The following is a 21,068-nucleotide window of genomic DNA, read 5'->3' on the forward strand; positions in this document are numbered from 1 at the left end:
AAATAAATAAATAATTAATTAAGAGGAATGTTGTGAAGTTTTTTGGGACAAATCCTGCTATCAGTGCCACTGTTCTTTTTTGAAAAGATTTGTGTAAGATACCATTTTGTTCTCTCAACTTGACATAATTGTCATGTTTGAATAGTTTCTAAGAGTATTGAATGAGGTCCTGTCATTTTACCTTGAAAATTGGGATTTTTTTTTATAGGCAATGTAAAATTTGTTAATTTCTAAAAGAAATATGTTCAATTTAAGCCTGCTGTAGCAGAGTAAATCTTGTCAAAGAATGCTCCACCATCCATTCCTATGATTTTAAGTCTTTTGTAGTGTCTCAAATAACTGAGCGAACTTTATAAACTCTTTAAAAATTATGCATACCTATTCTAGCAGAAGACATAGACCAGCTACAGATGATCTATAGACATGAACTAGTCCTAGATACTTCAATAGGTGGATAAAATTTTGTTATCTCTTCTCCCTCACACCCTTCTGGTTGAATTAGGGAGAAACTTTGGCTTAATAGTGGCACTACAGAGATCCATTCTCTGCCTATATAGAAACTAAAAGTTATAGTGTCTGGGTGTTCTACTTACCCACTCTCCAAATTCCTGAGTCTGTTTTGGTTTTTTTGAATTTATACTATTGGGAATATATTTGACTAGATTAAATTGACATATATAGATTGAATTATGAACCTAAATGCTATTTTACATAGTCTCTTCAGGAGAAATGGATTCTGGATTTCAAATCATACATTTAAAATAACAACCTTTTGAATCATAACCCCAATTCAGGAGTTGTCTTTGCTTACTGTCTCTTCTCACAGTTAGTGCTATACTAACTATAGTTATTGTTTTAATTTTAAAATCTTTTCCTGTTATACTGAAATCAGTGGACATAACCAATTCTGTTAGAATTATTAGAATTACTTTGAAGGAGAATTTGAGGAAATACTAATGTGTGCCTGTGCAAGATTTTCAAAAAAGAAAAAATTCTGTCTTGTGTAAATCTATTAGATCTTTCTGTAAACACATTTTGCTTTGGATATTTCTTTTGCTACTGGTGAATTGCCAAAATTTAACTCATGTTACATTGAATTTCTTGGGTTATGTAGTCTAAGAACTGCCTCACTTTTGTAAAAAAAAAATTATCAGAATTGCAATATAGTCTTATGCAATTTTAATGAGCATTGATGGGTGGGTACAATGGAATTTTTTTCTTTTAAACTCAGGTTTCTCCTTAAATTACTAAAATTATCCAGGCTTGCTACAGTAAATGAAATACATAAAGTAAAAAGCAAAAGACTTTTTGTTCCTGGTCTAAATAGCTACCGTAGACATTTTAGGTTCTCCAAATTCTTTAAAAGATGTCTACACATAATACATAAATTAATTTAGTAGCAGCTAGTTTTCTTCCCTTAAAAGTAATTGTAAATACTTGGTTCATTCATTTATATAGCATCATTTTCAAATGAATGCGTGTGTAGTAATTTGTTTTGCCATTTTTACCTTGAGGGATGTTTAAAGTTTAGTATTACAAACAGCATAGTACACATACTTTATGTCTCTCTTTTTGAGGTATTACATCTCTAGCATTGGTTCTAAATGGAATTACTGGACCAGGGGTTGGCAGATTGCCATAAAATCAGTGCTTACAAATATTAATAATATTTGTTGTTCACAAAGACTTTTCTTGAGAGTGGTGGGATTCAAATTTAGGCCTTCTACCTTGAGAGGCTGTGTACTGAACTTGTCTATTTCATATGCCTTTGTGTCCCCATCAGAAAATAAAGATAATAATAGTTTACTACTATGTACTACTTATAGCTTACTGTGTAACATTGCCACAAAATTGTGGTTTAAAACAATAAAACTCAACTATTTCAAGTTTCTGAGAGTCAGGAACTTAGGAGCTGCTTAGCTCTGTGGTTCTTCAGTCTTTCATGAAATTACAGTAAGGGCTACAGTCATCTACTCTAAAGGCTTCACTGTGACTGGAGGATTCCTCCCATGGCTAACAGCTTGGTGTTGTTTATTGACCAGAGGCCCTAGTTCCTCCCCATATAGACTTCTTCCCATACTGCTTGAGTGTCATCCAAACAGGGCATCTGGCTTCTCCCAGTGTGAGTGAGCCAAGAAAGCAAGACGGAAACAATAGCTTTTATATATAAAGCAGCCTTGGAAACCACAAACTTTCACATTGACAGTGTTTTATTGTTGTGGACTGGCCATAATTCATTGTGGGAAGGTGTATACAAAAGCTTGAATACTAGGAAGCCGAGGTCTTTGGTGGCCTTCTTGGAGGCCGGCTACTACAACCTCATAAAGGTGTAGTGGCAATTAAAAGAGTTGATTAAGGGCTGGTGGTGTGGTACATTGGGTAAAGCTGCTACCTGAGATGCTGACATCCTATACGGGCATCTGTTGAGTCCCGGCTACTCCACTTCAATCCAGCTGCTTGCTAATGGGCCTGGGAAAGCAGTGGAGAATGACCCAAGTACTTGGGCCCCTGCACCCATGTGGGAGACCTGGAAGAGCAGTCTTAATGGAATTGTGAATGTGGTAGGCACTGTCAGAATAAGCAGCAAAATGAGAATAAAGTTGGTATTTTTGTTCATCAACACTGTGCTTTGGAGTATTTTTTAAGAACATGAGACTAAGTGGAGGAGATTGTGCAGTTAGGACATGGGGTTGTGAAAAGTTTTTGTTTTATTTCTAAGGTGATAGAGAACTGGCTCTGTTGTTTGAATGCCAGTGAATTGGCTTTGAGGGAGAGGTTGACAGTAAAGCTGGGAGAAGGTAGCAATGTAATGGATCTAGCAAGGTACTGGAGAGCACTGGAAGGGGAATCAGAACAGGTGGAAAGAGTGAGGGTTGAAAGAAAGGGGTGCCTATTTCATTTACGAAGTAGGAAAGAGTTATTGATCGGATGCAGTGAAGTACATTGGTTTGGTGGGAGGATGTTGAGGATGAGTTCCTTTGTTTTCTGTGTTTTGACTAAAGTAGAAAGTGCTCATATGCAGAGAGGGACGTAGAGTTTGGGGAATCAGATTTAGAGGGGAATGCAGGTTTGAAATACTCTTTGGGAGAATGGAAGAAAGGGTTCACCAGGGAGAACGGAAGATTGAATTAATCTTTCCTTTTTCTCTGATAGCATTTAGAAGACTGGATATAAATATGGGTTCACAGATTGTTGGATACACAAAAGGTTAAGATTTATTAGCCAAGTGAGATATGAGTATGACCCCAGAGTAGGTGTATACTGACAGAAATAAATTCACTTGTGTTGGTCCAAACATGTTTGCCTCGCAGTAGCAGCAGAAAAAGTCAGTGATATTAGGAAGTTGTTAGGATTGGATGTGTTGTCTAAGCTAAGTAACAAGGTAGTGACGATTGAATTGAAAAGAGAAACTCTAGCCACCAGAGTCTTAATGAAGTCCCGGCACTGTGGTGTAGTGGGCTGGTTCACTCTCCAAGTGGTCCAGGTACTCAGACCATTCTTCACTGCCATCTCAGGGACATTAACAGGGACCTGGATCCGAAGTGGAAAAGCCAGGACTGAAACTGGCGCTCCTGACTTGCCAGTTTTTTTGTTTTGTTTTGTTTTTCATTTATTTTAGCAAGAGCTCCCCTCCTCTGGTTCACTCTTTATAAATGCCTGCAGTGGGCAGGGTGGGGCCATGTGGGAAACCCAATCCGGGTCACCCACATAAGTGGTAGGGACTCAACCATTTGAGCCTAATGCCTCCCAGGGTGCATGTTAACTTGAAGCTACAATCAGATGGAGCCAAGTTTGGAACCTTAGGCACTCTAAAATAAGACACAAGCATCCCTATTGGCATCCTCACCACTAGGCCAGTACATAGTAAATTAGTTGCATTGAACTGGTTTTTAATGTTTTTTAATCACTGTTTTGATTTCTTTAAGGTTATTTAGTAGTAAATGGTAAGAGGGGGTTTTCTTTCCTACTTTTCTTAATATACAGAGGTGGTTTTTTTTTTTTTTTTGTCCTCTTAACTCATTTTGATATACAAAGCTAAAGAGTGGGTCTGTGATTTTTTTTCAATGTATTCAGTATTCTTTGTGGTGTGAATTTTTAAGATATTCTCTGGGCAGTGAAAATAAAAATAATTTCTGTTGTATAGTTAACTGTAGTAATTTATCTTAATTAGCTTTCTCTTAACCTGACAAGAATGAAGTCCTACTTGTTTTCCTGTTTCTTTTACTTTTTATTCCATATATTTATTTTCTTCACATATTTCTCTGCAATATTTATTCATTCAGCATGTTGTAATTAAGTACCCACTATATGCTAACCCACTCTGAGAGCTGGATTCCGTGGTGATACATGTGGTCTGTAATTCATTTGTGGCTTTCACCAAGTGATCACACTTGCAAATACTGCCTCTGTTTTCTCCCTTTGTAAGCAAAAAGGTTTGAAAGGAAATTTGCCATTAACCACAGAGTGCTCCAGCTGTACTCTGCCAGCACTTGGTTGACTTAAGGCCAGTCATTCAGCGTGTAGGATAGCAATTCTGAAACATTTTGATTTCATGACTTTTACTTGCTTATATTTGTCTATATACTATATTATAAATTAAAATTGAGAAAAAATTAATGTTTGCTTAAAACCCATTAAATATTATAATTAACATTTTCATGGAAAATAACTTTGCCAAAACAACAGCAGAGCAGTGAGACAACTGACATCATTTCACTTTTTTGGGGGGGAGGGAATCTATTGTTTGGCTTAATGTAAAATAACTGGATTCTCATTTGCTTCTGCAGTCTTTTGTTGTATGATAAAGCCCCTGGAAAACACTGTATACTTAGCAAGTGAGAATGAACAAAGATAAGTAGTGATTTGGAATCTGCAGACTACCTGAACAGGAGCAAATACTAAGGTTATTAAAGAAGTTGTAGACATTTTGTACTTTTTCAATTTGATTCACAGCATAGACGTTTACCCTGTAGCAGAGAAACAGTATATTACATTGGATAAATGTACAATGTATTACATTGGATAAAGATACGTAATCCATTTTAGTGATGTTTATGTTTTTCCGAGTTCTTTTTTAAAAAGCTTTTACTGTGTTGCTTTTACCATTGAAATTCAGAGTAGAGGAAAATGATATTGAAATTTTTGTGATGTATGTATATTTTCTTTGGGAAATATTAGAATAGCAATGATACTACTGACCCATTTTAAGACGGATAATGTAGCATGGGAGATTTATATGGTATTTACAAATACTCTGCCCTGAAGCTTGGAGTTACAGATAGTCTTGGGTTCTGGCTTCCATTGAGTAGCAGTGTGATTAAAAGCAAGTGATTGACATCTTTATTTCCATTTCTTCATCTATAAAATTGAATGGATGATAGTTCTTCCAGTCCCAGACTTTTCAGCATTATATGAAATATGTATGTTAAGGTACTTGGCAGCTAAATCAGCATTTATCCCTTTTTTTATTTGGGGAAGTACCACCATCACTTCATAGTCATACAAAGAAATTGTATCTTCTTAGCCCTTTCTATCAGACCATTTTGCCTATAAAGCCCACAATGGTCAACTTAAATGATTTTCACAAATATTCTGGAAAATTGAAGGAAATTAATTTCCACCTTGATTCTTGTGCCCTTGCAACGTAGTATGGGTTTGTGAAGACACTCATGTGCCATCCTACTTTCTTACCAATTTAAGAAGCTCAAGAATTACTTTCTAGAAAGCAAGGAAAGTCATGGACTTTCAGGAATTGAAGGGGACCCCATAAAGGTCATGTATTCTAGCCATTCTTCATAGATGAGACTGGCATTGAGAGAAGCTAAGCTATATCATTAAACTCCTTTAAATAGTCCAGTGGTTGTAGGCTTTGACTGAACTTTGGAACCTCCTGTAAAGCTTCAAAAACATACCTGATATCCAGGCCCCACCTCCTGATTACATTTCAGTTGGAATTGATAAAAGTTCCTCCCTTCCCCCATCCCTGTGATTACAATGAAACATCACAGCACTGCTAAAATGGAACATTTGCCTTTTACCATCCTCATTTAGCCTTAACATTGAAGCATTCTTTTTATTAAAGATGAGGCCATTTTATTTCTTAGACATTTCAGGTCAGGGAGCTTTACTTTATTCATTTTTTCCTCTGGGAAATAAGCCTATCTTTTTGTGAATCAAAACTTTTTTATGTTGGAGTCTTTATTTTAAATTTATTTACCAAGTCAACTAGTAAAGTTTTTAAAATTAGGTATTAGAACAGACGGTGCTAAAAGAATGTTTACATTTATCGTACCTAGTAATATGGCTTGATGGTATGGTTTTTTAATGTAACATTAGAAAGACATTAAGTTTTTGAAAGCATTAATAATTGAAAGTTGTAAAAATTTTTATTTCGCATCATCATTCTGATTTCTAGATTGTCGGTTTTTATTTAGACTTTCTTAAAAAATCTTTATTTTTCCTATAGGTGAAAGCACTGAAAGAGAAGATTGAATCAGAAAAGGGGAAAGATGCCTTTCCAGTAGCAGGTCAAAAATTAATTTATGCAGGTATGAATTAAATAATGAAATGAATTTATTAATATACCATGTCTGACTTAAAACTCATTCTTTTTAGTTTTAGAAATTCTTATCTTACAGATGGTAGTATATTCAAATTGATTATGTCAGAAGCATGATGGTGGTAGTAAAAGTTATTTGAATATGTTAATATTCAATCTTCTCTTCATGTATTTTTTTTTTTTTTAAGATTTTATTTATTCACTCAACAGGTAGAGTTACAGACAGAGAGAGAGGTCTTCCTTCCATTGGTTCACTCTCTAAATGGCTGCAACAGCCGGAGCTGCACCGATCTGAAGCCAGGAGCCAGATGCTTCTTCCTGGTCTCCCATGCGGGTGCAGGGGACCAAGCACTTGGGCCATCCTCCACTGCTATCCCAGGCCACAGCAGAGAGCTGGACTGGAAGAGGAGCAACTGGGACTAGAACTGGTGCCCATATGGGATGCTGGCACCGCAGGCGGAGGATTAACCTAGTGCACCATGGCACCAGCCCCTGTTCATGTATTTTTCAATCCATTAATGTTTATTTTATTTAGTTTTATCTTTTTTTCTTTTTTAAAAAATATTTATTTATTAGAGAGTCAGAGAGAGAGAGAGGTCTTCCAACCACTGGTTCACTTTATGAGTTGGTCACAATAGCCAGAGCTGTGCTGATCCAAAGCCAGGAGCCAGGAGCTTCCTCTGGGTATTCCATGCGGGTGCAGGGGCCCAAGAACTTGGGCCATCTTCGACTGCCTTCCCAGGCCACAGCAGAGAACGGGATCAGAAGTAGAGCAGCTGGGATTCAAACTGATGCCCACGTGGGATGCTGACACTGCAAGTGGCGGCCTTACTGGCTACGCCATAGTGCTGGCCCCTAATTTTATCTTTTTAAGCATCAGTTGACTTTCGTGTTTTTTATCAAGCTTAGTGAATTTTTTATTAGATTGGAACTGTCTATTCTGATAATGTTTATTGGAATCATTCTTGTAATCATTATGTATTTGAAATCATACTTGTAAAATTAAAATTCTATATGCTTTTTAAGTGAACTACCAAAATTGACTGTATAGACAAGTTTATTTGTCAAAAGACACTGTAATGAGTGACAGAATAAAAAGATTAACACTTACATTATCTAAAAAGTTCTTTGAAGTCCAAGTGACCCTGTTAATAAACAACTAAGGGGACAGGTATTTGGCCTAACAATTGAGATGCCTGCATCTCCTATCACAGGGGTAGTGAATATCTGGCCTGTAGGCTATATAAGGCCAGTGAAATCATTTGGTCTGACCCTGCCAAGGTAACCTCAGGCAGGACTCAAAATTAAGTAAATCTAAGGCAGGCTAATCTTTAAGTTGATAATTTTGTGTTACTGCACGTGATTTGAAGATTGAAATGGCCCTTGGCAAGAAAAAATTTTCCCACTCCTGTCCAGTTGGAATACCTGGGTTTGAGTCCCACCTCCAGCTCCTCATTCCAGAATTCTAGCTCTCTGCTGATATAGACCCTGGGAGGCAGCAGGTGATGGCTCCATTGGTTGAGTTGCTACTACTCATGTGAGAAACCTGGCCCCAGCCACTGCAGGCATTTGGGGGAGTGTGTGGTGTGTGTGTCTTCCTTCCTTCCTTCTTTCTTTCCTTCCTTCCTTTCTTTCTCTTCCTCTTTCCCTACCCTTTCTCCCTCTCCTCTTCCTTAATTGCTGAGTGGTTTTATTTTTAATTTTTTTGAAGATTTATTTATTTGAAAGGCAGAGTAACAGGGAGAGACAAAGAGCTCTTCCATCTGCCACTTGACTCTCCAAATGGCTCCAGCTGACAAAGTCAGGAGCCTGGAACTCCGTCTGGGTTTCTCATGTGGATAGCAGGAACCCAGGTTCCTGGGCCATGTATTCTCAGGAGCATCAGCAGGGAGTTGATCAAAAGCAGAGCAGCCAAGACTGCAGTAAGGGATGTGAGCATCATAAGCAGTGGCTCCTCCCTGCCTTTCAATTAAAAAAAAAAAAAAAAAAAGAACAAGGAAGGATATCAATAGATTGCAGGGGGCAGCGCCATCCAATATGGGTACCGGTTTGAGTCTTGGCTGTTCCACTTCCAATCCAGTTCCTTGCTAATGTGCCTAGGAAAGCAGCAGAGATGGCCCAAGTGCTTGGACCCCCACCCCTGTGTGGGAAACTTGGATAAAGCTCCTGGCTCCAGGCTTCTCCCTGGCCCAGCCCTGGCCATTACGGCCATACAGATAGTGAACCTCTGGATGGAAGATCTCCATCTCTCCGTATCTCTCTCTCGAACTTTGCCTTTCAAATAAATAAATAAATTTTTAAAAATAAAAATAATACGTTTTTTAAAAAGAAAATTAAAATTTATGTAGCCTTGCTGGTAACCCGAAAAAAATGTGTCAAAAAAAAGACTTGATTTCTAAATTTTGTAGAGAAAATTAAAACTTGCTTCTTAAAAAATATTTGAACTGTCTCATAGGTAATAGTAGGGTGGGCTTTTGATCGCCCATGGATTCTTTTTTTTTTTTTTTTTTTTTTTTTTTGACAGGCAGAGTGGACAGTGAGAGAGAGAGACAGAGAGAGAAAGGTCTTCCTTTGCCGTTGGTTCACCCTCCAATGGCCGCCGCTGCAGCCGGCGCACCGCGCTGATCCTGGCAGGAGCCAGGAGCCAGGTGCTTTTCCTGGTCTCCCATGGGGTGCAGGGCCCAAGCACCTGGGCCATCCTCCACTGCACTCCCTGGCCATAGCAGAGAGCTGGCCTGGAAGAGGGGCAACCGGGACAGAATCCGGCGCCCCAACCGGGACTAGAACCCGGTGTGCCGGCGCCGCAAGGTGGAGGATTAGCCTATTGAGCCACGGCGCCGGCTCCATGGATTCTTGTTTGTTGCTTGTAGTGTTGCCTTTGATTTGATTTATAGGAAAGGCTAGCCACCATAGATTAGAATTTAGAAGCCTAAAGAGGCAGACATAAAACTCTAGTTTACAGTTCCTGGTCAGCCTGTTTTTTCCCCATAAGGAATAGAAACTCTAGTTCTTTCTTATTGTTTGTGGCTTTTAATTGAATAACTTTTAAAATGTAAAACTCAGTGCTGATGTTGTGCAGTGGGTTAAGTTGCCACTTGTGACGTCAGCATCCTCTTTGAGCACTGGTGAGTCCTGGCTGCTTTGCTTCCAGTGTAGCTCCCTGCTAATGCAACTGAAAAAGCAGCAGTAGATGGTTGGAGTGTTTGGCGCCCTGTTACCCACTCGGAAGACCCAGATGGAGATCCAGGCTCCTGGTTTTGACCTGGCCCAGCTCTGACCATTGTGGCCATGTGAGGAGTGAATCAGCAGATGGAAGATAGCTCCTTCTCCCCCTCCCCTTCTGTAACTGGGCCTTTCAAATAAAAATATCTTAAAACATAAATAAAAATGTGAAACTAAATTCAAGGAAGAGGAGCCCTCTGGGAGTTCTTATGTAATATTTGACCTTTGTCATGATCACAGTCTTGTGTACTTTATGCATTACTGATTTCTACGTATCTTGCTTGAAATACCTTTCTGTGTCTCACTTTCCTAGCCTTGGAATATTTCTGATTTGTCAGGTATCTAATATTTTTGGGAGCAGAAAGTTTGTTCTTCCCTTCCTCTCTCAGGAAAAGACTAGATTATTCCTTGGGGGGAGCCCTGGACAACAGTGTTGAGTTTTCATTGTCTTCACCATTTCTCCAGACCAGCAAGACTTCTATATAATTAATACATTTTAAAAAATTGCTTGACATCCTAATTATGGCATTATGTTTGACACCTTTTATTCCGATGCCTTAATTCATTTCATCTTATTTTGTTCTTAGATATTATTTTTCTTTGGGGGAAAATATTAATTGATAAAAATTGGTGTTGGTACATAATGGTTACATTGATTTAATTATGTGTAAGAAAGATTACTATGACTTAATGTTTTTCTTTTTCTTTTAATATATTAGGCAAAATTCTCAATGATGACACTGCTCTCAAAGAATACAAAATTGATGAGAAAAACTTTGTGGTGGTTATGGTGACCAAAGTAAGTTTCAGTCTCATTCTATATGTCTCTCTGCATGTGAGTCTTTTTAAAACGATGATCCCAGATCCACACAGTGGACACAGTTTATACACATCCATAGCAGTGTCCACTTAACTTTTAAGATTTTAAGCATTTATCTTGATTATACATATAGCATTGAAGCACCTAATACCACACCAGAATTGTTTCTGGAGTAGTAAAAACATTATGTAATTACTTTAAGGTGTGCTTAGAAATTGAGTAATTATTTCTTATTCTGTAGTTTTTTTTTTTTAACTTTTATTTAATGAATATAAATTTCCAAAGTACAATTTATGGATTACAATGGCTTCCCCCCCATACCGTCCCTCCCACCCACAACCCTCCCCTTTCCCACTCCCTCTCCCCTTCCATTCACATCAAGATTCATTTTCGATTATCTTAATATAAAGAAGATCAGCTTAGTATACATTAAGTAAGGATTTCAACAGTTTGCTCCCACACAGAAACATAAAGTGAAAAATAATAGATGATTTTTTTAAATGATGATGAAATCAGATCAGACCTATTGTCATGTTTAATCCCAGTGAGAGTCAAGTTGGGAGTTGATTTTTTTTTTTTTTACAGAGGATCAGTTTAGTATACATTAAGTAAAGATTTCAACAGTTTGCACCCCCATAGAAACACAAAGTGAAATATATTGTTTGAGTACTCGTTATAGCATTAAATCTCAATACACAGCACATTAAGGACAGAGATCCTACATGAGGAGTAAGTGCACAGTGACTCCTGTTGTTGACTTTACCAATTGACACTCCTGTCTATGGCATCAGTAATCTCCCTATGCTCCAGTCATGAGTTTCCAAGGCTATGGAAGCCTTCTGAGTTCTCCGATTCTTATCTTGTTTAGACAAGGTCATAGTCAAAGTGGAGGTTCTCTCCTCCCTTCAGAGAAAGGTACCTCCTTCTTTGAAGACCTGTTCTTTCCACTGGGATCTCACTCACAGAGATCTTTTGCCAGAGTGTCTTGGCTTTCCATGCTTGAAATACTCTCATGGGCTTTTCAGCCAGATCAGAATGCCTTTAGGGCTGATTCTGAGGCCAGAGTGCTATTCTTATTCTGTAGTTTTAAATAAGGATGCTTTGAAGGGCCTTGCTAAATTATGTACTAGACCTGACAGGTCCTCAAGGCAAGAGAAGGATGTAAGCTCAGTTTTTCATAGTGGAAGAATAGTGTTACCAAAACTAAAAGAAGAAAAGGTCAACTAAAAAAATGATAGGGTAATTTTTTTGTGAAGAAGTTTTAAATAAGAACTTTTTCTGTGGTATATTGGCATGCTATATATTTGGGGTGATTTTGAAAAGTGAAATTTTTTTTTTAAGCAAAAACAGAACAGTGAACATGTTGAGTTCTTTAAGAGACTATGAACTTTGCTTATTTCAAGATACATAATCAGATGGTGGAGAGATGAGACAAATGGAGACATGGTAGTATTCATCACATTTTTTTTTTTTTTTAAGATTATTTATTTATTTGAAAGTCAGAGTGAGAGAGAGAGAGAGAGAGAGAGGTCTTCCATCCACTGGTCCACTTCCCAATTGGTCCCAACACTGTGCCAATCCGAAGCCAGGAGCTTCTTCCAGGTCTCCCACGTGGGTGCAAGGGCCGAAAGACTTGGGCCATCCTCTACTGCTTTCCCAGGGCATAGCAGAGAGCCGGATTGGAAGTGGAGCTGCAGAGACTCGAATCCATATGAGATGCTGGCACTGCAGATGGATGCTTTATCCACTACGCCACAGCGTCAGCCCCTCATCACATTAATTTTTAAAATTGAATCCTAATCTGAACAGAAATAGTATTACTTGTAGCAAATCAAATAGGTTTAAATGTACAATTGAAACCAGTTCATCCAAAACCAAAATGGAAGTAAATGTAGAATTTTTTTCAAACTTGCAAAATAATGGATAGTAGTATAAAATATAATTGAAGAAAAGGACATTAATTTCTGTATACTTTGTCTTGGGAAACACAAAGCACTTAAACACAACACAGTGCGCCTGTGTTGGACTTAAACTTTTTTTTTTTTTTGACAGGCAGAGTTAGAGAGAGACAGAGAGAAAGGTCTTCCTTTCCGTTGGTTCACCCCCAAGATGGTCACTGTGGCCGGCATGCTGCGCCAATCCGAAGCCAGGAGCCAGATGCTTCCTCCTGGTCTCCCATGCGGGTGCAGGGCCCAAGCACTTGGGCCATCCTCCACTGCCTTCCCGGGCCACAGCAGAGAGCTGGACTGGAAGAAGAGTAACTGGGATAGAATCCAGCGCCCCAACGAGGACTAGAACCTGGGGTGCCAGCGCCGCAGGCGGAGGATTAGCCAAGTGAGCCGCGGCACTGGTCGGACTTAAACTTTTTTTAAGACATTTCTTACGGGCTGGCGCTGTGACATAGAAGGTTAAGCTTCTGCCTGCAGTGCTGGCATCCCCTGTAGGTACTGATTTGAGTCCAGGCTCCTCCACTTCTGATCCAGCTCCTTGCTAATGTACCTGAGAAAGCAGCGGATGATGGCCCAAGAATTTAGGCTCTTGCACCCATCTGGGTGAACCAAGAGAAGCTTCTGGCTCCTGGCTTCCACCTGGCCCAGCCCCAGGCATCACAGCCATTTGGGGTCAAATAAATAAAATAAATTTTAAAAAAGATAATCATTCCTTTTTATTTATTTATTTGAAAGTCCAAGTTACAGAGGAGAGGGGAAGACAGAGAGAGAGATCTCCCTTAATCTGCCTTGCCATAATTCTGGCCCCTGGGCTTAAAATTTTTAGTCTGTTAAAATAATAACTATTGATTTTGCTATATATAAGCATTTATTAAGCATTAAATGTTAAATACAGAGAAGCAGAATCATGAGGAAACCATGTATCATATGCTGTTTTTCTTCTAACAGTGGTAAAATATGCATAACACAGAATTTAACATTTTAACCATTTTTAAGTGTACATTCAGTAGCATTAAGTACATCACATTGTTATGCAGCTGCCAACACCTTTATCTCCAGAACTTTTTTATTTTCCCTGACTGAAAATTTGTAGCCATTTAACAGACTCCCTGTTCCTGCTGCCCCAGGCCCTGGCAGCTACTGTTCTATACTGTCTCCATGAATTTGACCACTATTGGTGCCTCATCTAACTGGAAGTCTGGTATTTGTCCTCTTGTGACTGGATTATTTCATTTAGCATAATGTTTTCAAGTTTCTGTTGTAACATGTAGAATTTCATTCCTTTTAAGGCTGAATAATCAGTTTTCTCATCTAGTTTTATCAAAACTGGTACCTAATAGAAAAAGTGATAGCTACACATTTGGATCTGTTTTGTTATTGGTCTTAATTTTTGAATAGTTGTAGTAACTGATTATTTTGTTACATAACTAAGAATTAAGCAGAAAACGTCTCAGAGTAGATGCATGGATTTGAGAAATAGATACTTGGGCTTATTTATTCTTATATTTTGTAGGATCCTAATGATATTCATGATTGTTCCATTTTGGATTTGTTGACAGAAGCCGGTTAGAAGGGGGTGAGGGCTACTGCAGTTAGGCATTATGGAAGCAATGAGAAATGCCTTTACTACAAAGAAGAGAGGAAACAGCAAAAAAAAAAAAACTTGAAAAAGCAGAGAGGCTGAGTACATAGAATAAAGCCTTTAAATAGCTCTTCATGGCAATAAAGACATTAAAGGCATTGTGTATTGTACTATCTGTGGATCAGATAATTAAGGAAAATATTGAAACAGATATAATGCATTTAAAAATATTTTTATATAGATTGATTATTATAAAGTTTAGGTGCTTAAAAATCCAGATCACTTGGGAGTTGGGGTAGTAGCATGGCGGGGTAAGCCACTGCCTGCAATACCAGCATTCTGTATGGATGCTTTGTGTCCCAACTGCTCCACTTGCAATCCAGCTCCCTGCTAATGTCCTGGAAAAGCAATGGAGGATGGCCCAAGTGCTTGGGCCCCTGTACCCACATAAGAGAACTGGAAGAAGCTGCTGGCTCCTGGTGGAGGACTGGTCCAACCCTGGCAGTTACGGCCGTTTGGGGAGTGAACCAGTGGATGAAGTTCTTCCCCTTCCCCTCCCCGTAACCCTTGCTTTTCAAATAAATCATTAAATCTTTCTTTGAAAAAAATCCACACCGGGGCCGGCACTGTGGTATAGCAGGTTAACGCCCTGGCCTGAAGCACCGGCATCCCATACGGGTGTGGGTTCTAGTCCCGGCTGCTCTACTTCCGATCCAGCTCTCTGCTATGGCCTGAAAAGCAGTAGAAGATGGCCCAAGTCCTTGGGCCCCTGCACCTGCTTAGGAGACCGGGAAGAAGCACCATTGGATGGAAGACTTTCTCTCTCTCTCTCTCTCTCTTTCTCTCTCTGCCTCTCCTGTGTGTAAATCTGACTTTCAAATAAATAGATCTTAAAAAAAAAATCCACACCATCACCTTTGTAATGCTTTGGTTTATCCAGAATAACTTTACCTGAGGATTTCAGCTCATTGGATTTTTGAATTTTTAGAACATTAATAATTTCCACAGTGTTGTATTGACAGAAAAGAAAGAGACAGAGTTAAATGTAAGGCTATTAGAATAGGAAAAGGAGTAAATGCTAAGGGCATTTTTGAAGCCTCTCCCCCTATAACTTGAACTAACCACTTTTTTTCCAGTGCCCTCTTTACTAGCTGAGATTGAACAAGATACCAGTAGCTTCTTGTTTTTCAGTTTGTTGATTTGTGCTTGTGACAAATTTTATTCAATTTTAATTCCATTTAAACAGTTACCTTTTGTTCTTAGGAAAGTTATGAACTGATTGGGTAGTGAACATTGGAGAAAAACATGTAGAAGAATAAAACTCATTTAGTATGATTTTATACCTAGTTGTTTTTTGCTCTGTGGGAAGCTTTATGACTGTTTCTAGAAAGTGCTCAGCATGTGATCACAACTTTATTTTTCTCTTCAGTTACATACACATCTCAAAATGTTGCTTATCTCTTGTACGTGTTGTCTATTGGGATTTTTTCCTCTCTCTTCTAAAATATAGCAAAATATTTTACATGTTCTTTAGTAATTATTTCTATTTCAAGAAATTACTTTTGATAATTCTACTAAAATTAAAAGTTAAGATACGTAAAGTTTTTGGGGGTAATTATTTGGTTACTTTTTTGGATACATGTTGTGTATATTTAATATTTACTTTTGATTCTTTTTCATATCAACTTGATAGTCTAAAATTGTTGACTAAAGCTAATTGAGATTCATAGTTATGTGTACAGTCGCAGGTTTTCAAAGAGTAACAAAGTGAGTCAGATTGCTAATACTAATCTCATTTTTTTTGAGGTACAAGATTTACTAGTGTTGGATTTCTTGCATTCTGTACAATCAAATAAAGACCAGGTAGTAATACAGTATTTTATCATAATCACTTTGCTTTTTAATATGCTTAGCCCAAAGCAGTGACAACACCAGCACCAGCTACAACTCAGCAATCAAATTCTGCCACCACTACTGCAGTTAGTTCCTCCACAGCAACAGCTGTAACTCAGGCCTCAACACCTGCCCCTGCTTTGGCTCCCACTTCCACACCTGCGTCCATTGCTCCAGCATCAACGACATCTTCTGAACCTGCACCTGCTAGTGCAACTAAGCAAGAGAAACCTGCAGAAAAGCCGGTAGAGACACCAGTGGCTACTAGTCCAACATCAACTGACAGGTAAACACTGAGTTCTAGGAAATTGTATCTCAAAATGTGTAACAATCTCACACATGTATTTATTTTGATGATTATTTCAGTCAAACTGACTATTCTGTTAAGCTTTTTCTAAACTTTGAACCCTGCCTGAAAGATACTAGAGGTCTGTTTGGGTAGTTTACGAAGAAGAATATAGGTAAAAATTTGGGTGATCCAGATCTCTATACTCGTTAAGTTGATTTCCCACCCCTTAGGGGAGAGGGTCAAAATCATTATTCATTTTGAGTAAAAATGTTAGAAAATACAAATGAAAAAAAAAAAAAAAACCCAAGAATTATTAATTAACATGACATTGCCATCCCAGTCATTACTTGTTTTGAGTATGCATAGATTTCACCTATTTTTGGTACATATTTTTTGTATAAAATAAAGGTTTTTTCCAAATTTTTTTAGAGATTTTATTTATTTATTTATTTGAGAGGCACAGTTACAGACAGAGAAAGATCTTCCGTTCACTGGTTCCCTCCCCAAATAGCCACATTGGCCGAAGCTGGGATGGCCCAAAGCCAGGAGTTTCTCTCTGGTCTCCCACATGGATGCAGGGGCTCAGGCACTTGGGTCATCTTCCTTTGCTTTCCCTGGCCATTAGCAGGGAGCTGGATTGGAAGTGGAGCAGATGGGACTCAAACCGGTGCCCATATGGGATGCCAGCGCTACAGGCAAAGACCTAACCCACTGCAGTGGCCAAACTTATTTATGTTCACTTTCCATTAATTTTTTGGAGTACCCATGTATATTTGGTTGATTTTTTTTTATATATTTGTCATATATATTATAAGCATCTTTCCACATCAATTATTTCTAGTTGGATAGTATTCTGTTTGGCTCTGATATTAGCTCTGATAATCTTGGAAAAGTTATTAACATCTTTGCATTTTTCCCCATCTATATAGTATGAATGACAACAAGATCTATTTCATAAAATTATTGTAAGGTTTGATTGAAATAATAGATGTCAAAGATGAAATTGCACATGGTATACAGTAAATGCTGATTAAGAGCTTTTTTTTTTCTTTTTTTTTTAACTTTTATTTAATGAATATAAATTTCCAAAGTACGATTTATGGATTACAATGGCTTCCCCCACATACCGTCCCTCCCACCCACAACCCTCCCCTTTCCCACTCCCTCTCCCCTTCCATTCACATCAAGATTCATTTTCGATTATCTTAATATACAGAAGATCAGCTTAGTATACATTAAGTAAGGATTTCAACAGTTTGCTCTCACACAGAAACATAAAGTGAAAAATAATAGATGATTTTTTTTAAATGATGATGAAATCAGATCAGACCTATTGTCATGTTTAATCCCAGTGAGAGTCAAGTTGGGAGTTGATAATTTCTTTTTTTTTTTTTTTTTTTTTTTTTTTTTTTTTTTACAGAGGATCAGTTTAGTATACATTAAGTAAAGATTTCAACAGTTGCACCCCCATAAAAACACAAAGTGAAATATATTGTTTGAGTACTCGTTATAGCATTAAATCTCAATACACAGCACATTAAGGACAGAGATCCTACATGAGGAGTAAGTGCACAGTGACTCCTGTTGTTGACTTTACCAATTGACACTCCTGTCTATGGCATCAGTAGTCTCCCTATGCTCCAGTCATGAGTTTCCAAGGCTATGGAAGCCCTCTGAGTTCTCCGATTCTTATCTTGTTTAGACAAGGTCATAGTCAAAGTGGAGGTTCTCTCCTCCCTTCAGAGAAAGGTACCTCCTTCTTTGAAGACCTGTTCTTTCCACTGGGATCTCACTCACAGAGATCTTTTACCAGAGTGTCTTGGCTTTCCATGCCTGAAATACTCTCATGGGCTTTTCAGCCAGATCCGAATGCCTTTAGGGCTGATTCTGAGGCCAGAGTGCTATTTAGGACATCTGCCATTCTATGAGTCTGCTGAGTATCTCACTTCCCATGTTGGATCACTCTCCCCTTTATTTATTCCATCGGTTAGTGTTAGCAGGTACTAGACTTGTTTATGTGCTCCCTTTGACTCTTAGTCCTTTCATTATTATCAATTGTGAGCTGAAATTGATCACTTGGACTAGTGAGATGGCATTGGTACATGCCACCTTGATGGGATTGAATTGGAATACCCTGGTATGTTTTTAACTCTGCCATTTGGGGCAGGTCAGCTTGAGCATGTCCCAAATTATACATCGACAGGCAGAGTGGACAGTGAGAGAGAGAGAGACAGAGAGAAAGGTCTTCCTTTGCTGTTGGTTCACCCTCCAATGGCTGCCGCGGCTGGCACACTGTGGCCGGCGCACCACGCTGATCCGATGGCAGGAGCCAGGTACTTCTCCTGGTCTCCCATGGGGTGCAGGGCCCAAGGACTTGGGCCATCCTCCGCTGCACTCCCTGGCCACAGCAGAGAGCTGGCCTGGAAGAGGGGCAACCGGGACAGAATCCGGCGCTCCGACTGGGACTGGAACCCGGTGTGCTGACACCCCAAGGTGGAGGATTAGCCTAGTGAGCCGCGGCGCCGGCCTGGATTACTTTTTCAGATCGGCAGAGATTGCATAAATAACTTGATAGTGATATAGAAAAGCAGGCACTAGAGTCCTTACTTAGTTGGATTTTATACTAGAACAACTTACTGTTGTTGAAAATTATACACCTCAGAAGGATAATATGGGAAGGGAAAGATGAGAGAAGCTTAGAAAACAAGCACTTGAATGTGCCTTAATACCTTCATGTTGATGTGAAACATGTAGTATCCTGTAAAGCACAAAACATAGTGAAAATTATCAGGAGTTGGGCTGATATGATTATGTGGAGCATTAGAAATTTGTTCATCACCAGTCACTTGACATTTTATTATTGAGGACTTGCCTTTTGTTCTTTAAAAATAGCTGCTGACTCTAGTGTAAATTCTACTTGTTGATACCCACCTTAAAGGGACTGCACTATAGACATGGACTTAACTGGGCAGTGGTTGTTACCTCTGAGTAGAGAGGGGAGAGGTGGTGAGAGTGAGTCAAGATTGATTAGTGGTTAAAGTACATTTCAGTCTTAAATTTTTAAACTGAAAATTGTGCTCGTTATTCTGAGAGTAATTAGAACCAGTACTAAAATGTATTATACATAATAATGAGGAAAATAGATTGCCCTGACTGAAAGAAAGCTCGTCTTTTTACCTGGTTTCCTTCAGGTTATAACTTTCATTTACTCTACCTCTGCCTATTTACTTACTTGAAGGCTGCCTTTTAGTTTTGTCATTTAAAATTTAACCAAACCTTAGTATGTGAAGACTAATTTGGTTTCTGCGTGCACTATTTCATGTTTTGCTTTTGGCATTTCTTCTACTGTGACTTGATTTATAGATTATTTAACTTATAAATTCTCTCAGGGAGATAGTCATTATAGAAAGCTATCTGTAAGGATGATATTTCACATCTTTAAACATTGAAAATGATGGACTCTGAGTAAGAGTAGTAAGGTGGAAAATTTTTCTTAAACTATCAGTGTTATAGATAAACTTTTGGGTTTAACCTAGAGGAGACTGTTTAAATACTGTAGACAGGATTTATGTTGAATTAAAATCAAATAATCTCTTTACAAATTAGTTACTAGACTAAGTAATTAAATTTTACTTATTTTGAGTTGAAGTTTTTCTAAAAACCTTTACAGTACATCAGGAGATTCGTCTCGGTCAAACCTTTTTGAAGATGCAACAAGTGCACTTGGTAAGTATCTACCTTACCTCCTAAGTACCCGTAAGAGGGTAGAAGTTTACATTTCGTTTTTTGAGAGCATGGTAATGTGTTAATTTTCATGATTTCTTTTAATTGAGCTATTAAATTATTTAGATAATTATTAATAATGCTACTAAAGACTTTATATTAATATTTTACGTATTGGATTCTTTAAAATGCTATATAGGCATATTAAGTTCCATTTTCCAAATATAAATTTTAAATGTTGTATTACAAGATTTGGTCTGTATACATATTTATTACTAACTGTCCAGTAAGGAAAATAGAAATCATTTTATTTCAAATTAGGAAAAGCTCAACCTTAAGAAATTGCTATAAAGGTTTTGGAAGGTCTGGAGGAGAGGATTATCCCAGAGAACAATCCACTGTTCTGTAGCTTGGGGCTGGGGCTAGCTGGCACTGGCCCCTAATGTACAGCGATGCTGCAGAGCACAGACCAGAAGTCCGTGGCTGTAGCTGCTCCACTAAGCCTTTGCTGGTGATGTTTTACTTTTACATCTTTATTTCTCCCAGAGTGCACACACACTCGAGTTTCTGGTCTTAGACTCCTTTTACTCTTTCATCTTTTGTCTCCCCGTTCTCTGTGTTGATTTCCTGCTTCTTTAAGCTTTCTTTGTTGTCTTTGACACCACTCTTGCCAATTCATGCCTCACACTGTTACTTCTCAGGTTTTCTACTTAGTTCTTTTCCTTGACCCTTAAATATATAGAGTGTCCATGGTTCTTCTGTGAGACATAGTTCAAGGTTTAAGCTATGGGAATGGCCAGTACCACCCATTTACTGTAATTGTTTCCCAAATTATATCTGCAGTACAGCTCTTCATCTGAGCTCCCAGACTCACTTGTTTAAACTGCCAGCTGGAAAATGCGCAGCCTCCACACACCGCTTAGGATGCAAGTTGACGCATCTTTTACCCTCATCTGATTTTCTTCTTTGTTCTCGTAACACTCTTGGCACCATCAGTCCCTGTCTGCTTCCATGTTGGCATTATCCTTGAC

At 38.4% G+C, this 21,068-nt stretch overlaps 1 protein-coding gene across 1 annotated transcript in view; it reads left to right on the plus strand.

Annotated features, from left to right (window-relative positions):
• RAD23B (RAD23 homolog B, nucleotide excision repair protein) overlaps nucleotides 1-21,068 on the plus strand; it is a 49,199-nt gene that overhangs the window by 9,395 nt on the left and 18,736 nt on the right. Inside the window, exons 2-5 of the mRNA XM_002708127.5 lie at nucleotides 6,467-6,548; nucleotides 10,501-10,580; nucleotides 16,046-16,311; nucleotides 19,985-20,040. Coding sequence (XP_002708173.1) covers nucleotides 6,467-6,548; nucleotides 10,501-10,580; nucleotides 16,046-16,311; nucleotides 19,985-20,040 — 484 coding nt within the window. The remainder of the gene's footprint in view (nucleotides 1-6,466; nucleotides 6,549-10,500; nucleotides 10,581-16,045; nucleotides 16,312-19,984; nucleotides 20,041-21,068) is intronic.

The sequence above is a fragment of the Oryctolagus cuniculus genome, chromosome 1 (assembly GCF_964237555.1).
Source record: "Oryctolagus cuniculus chromosome 1, mOryCun1.1, whole genome shotgun sequence".
Classification (NCBI taxonomy): domain Eukaryota; kingdom Metazoa; phylum Chordata; class Mammalia; order Lagomorpha; family Leporidae; genus Oryctolagus; species Oryctolagus cuniculus.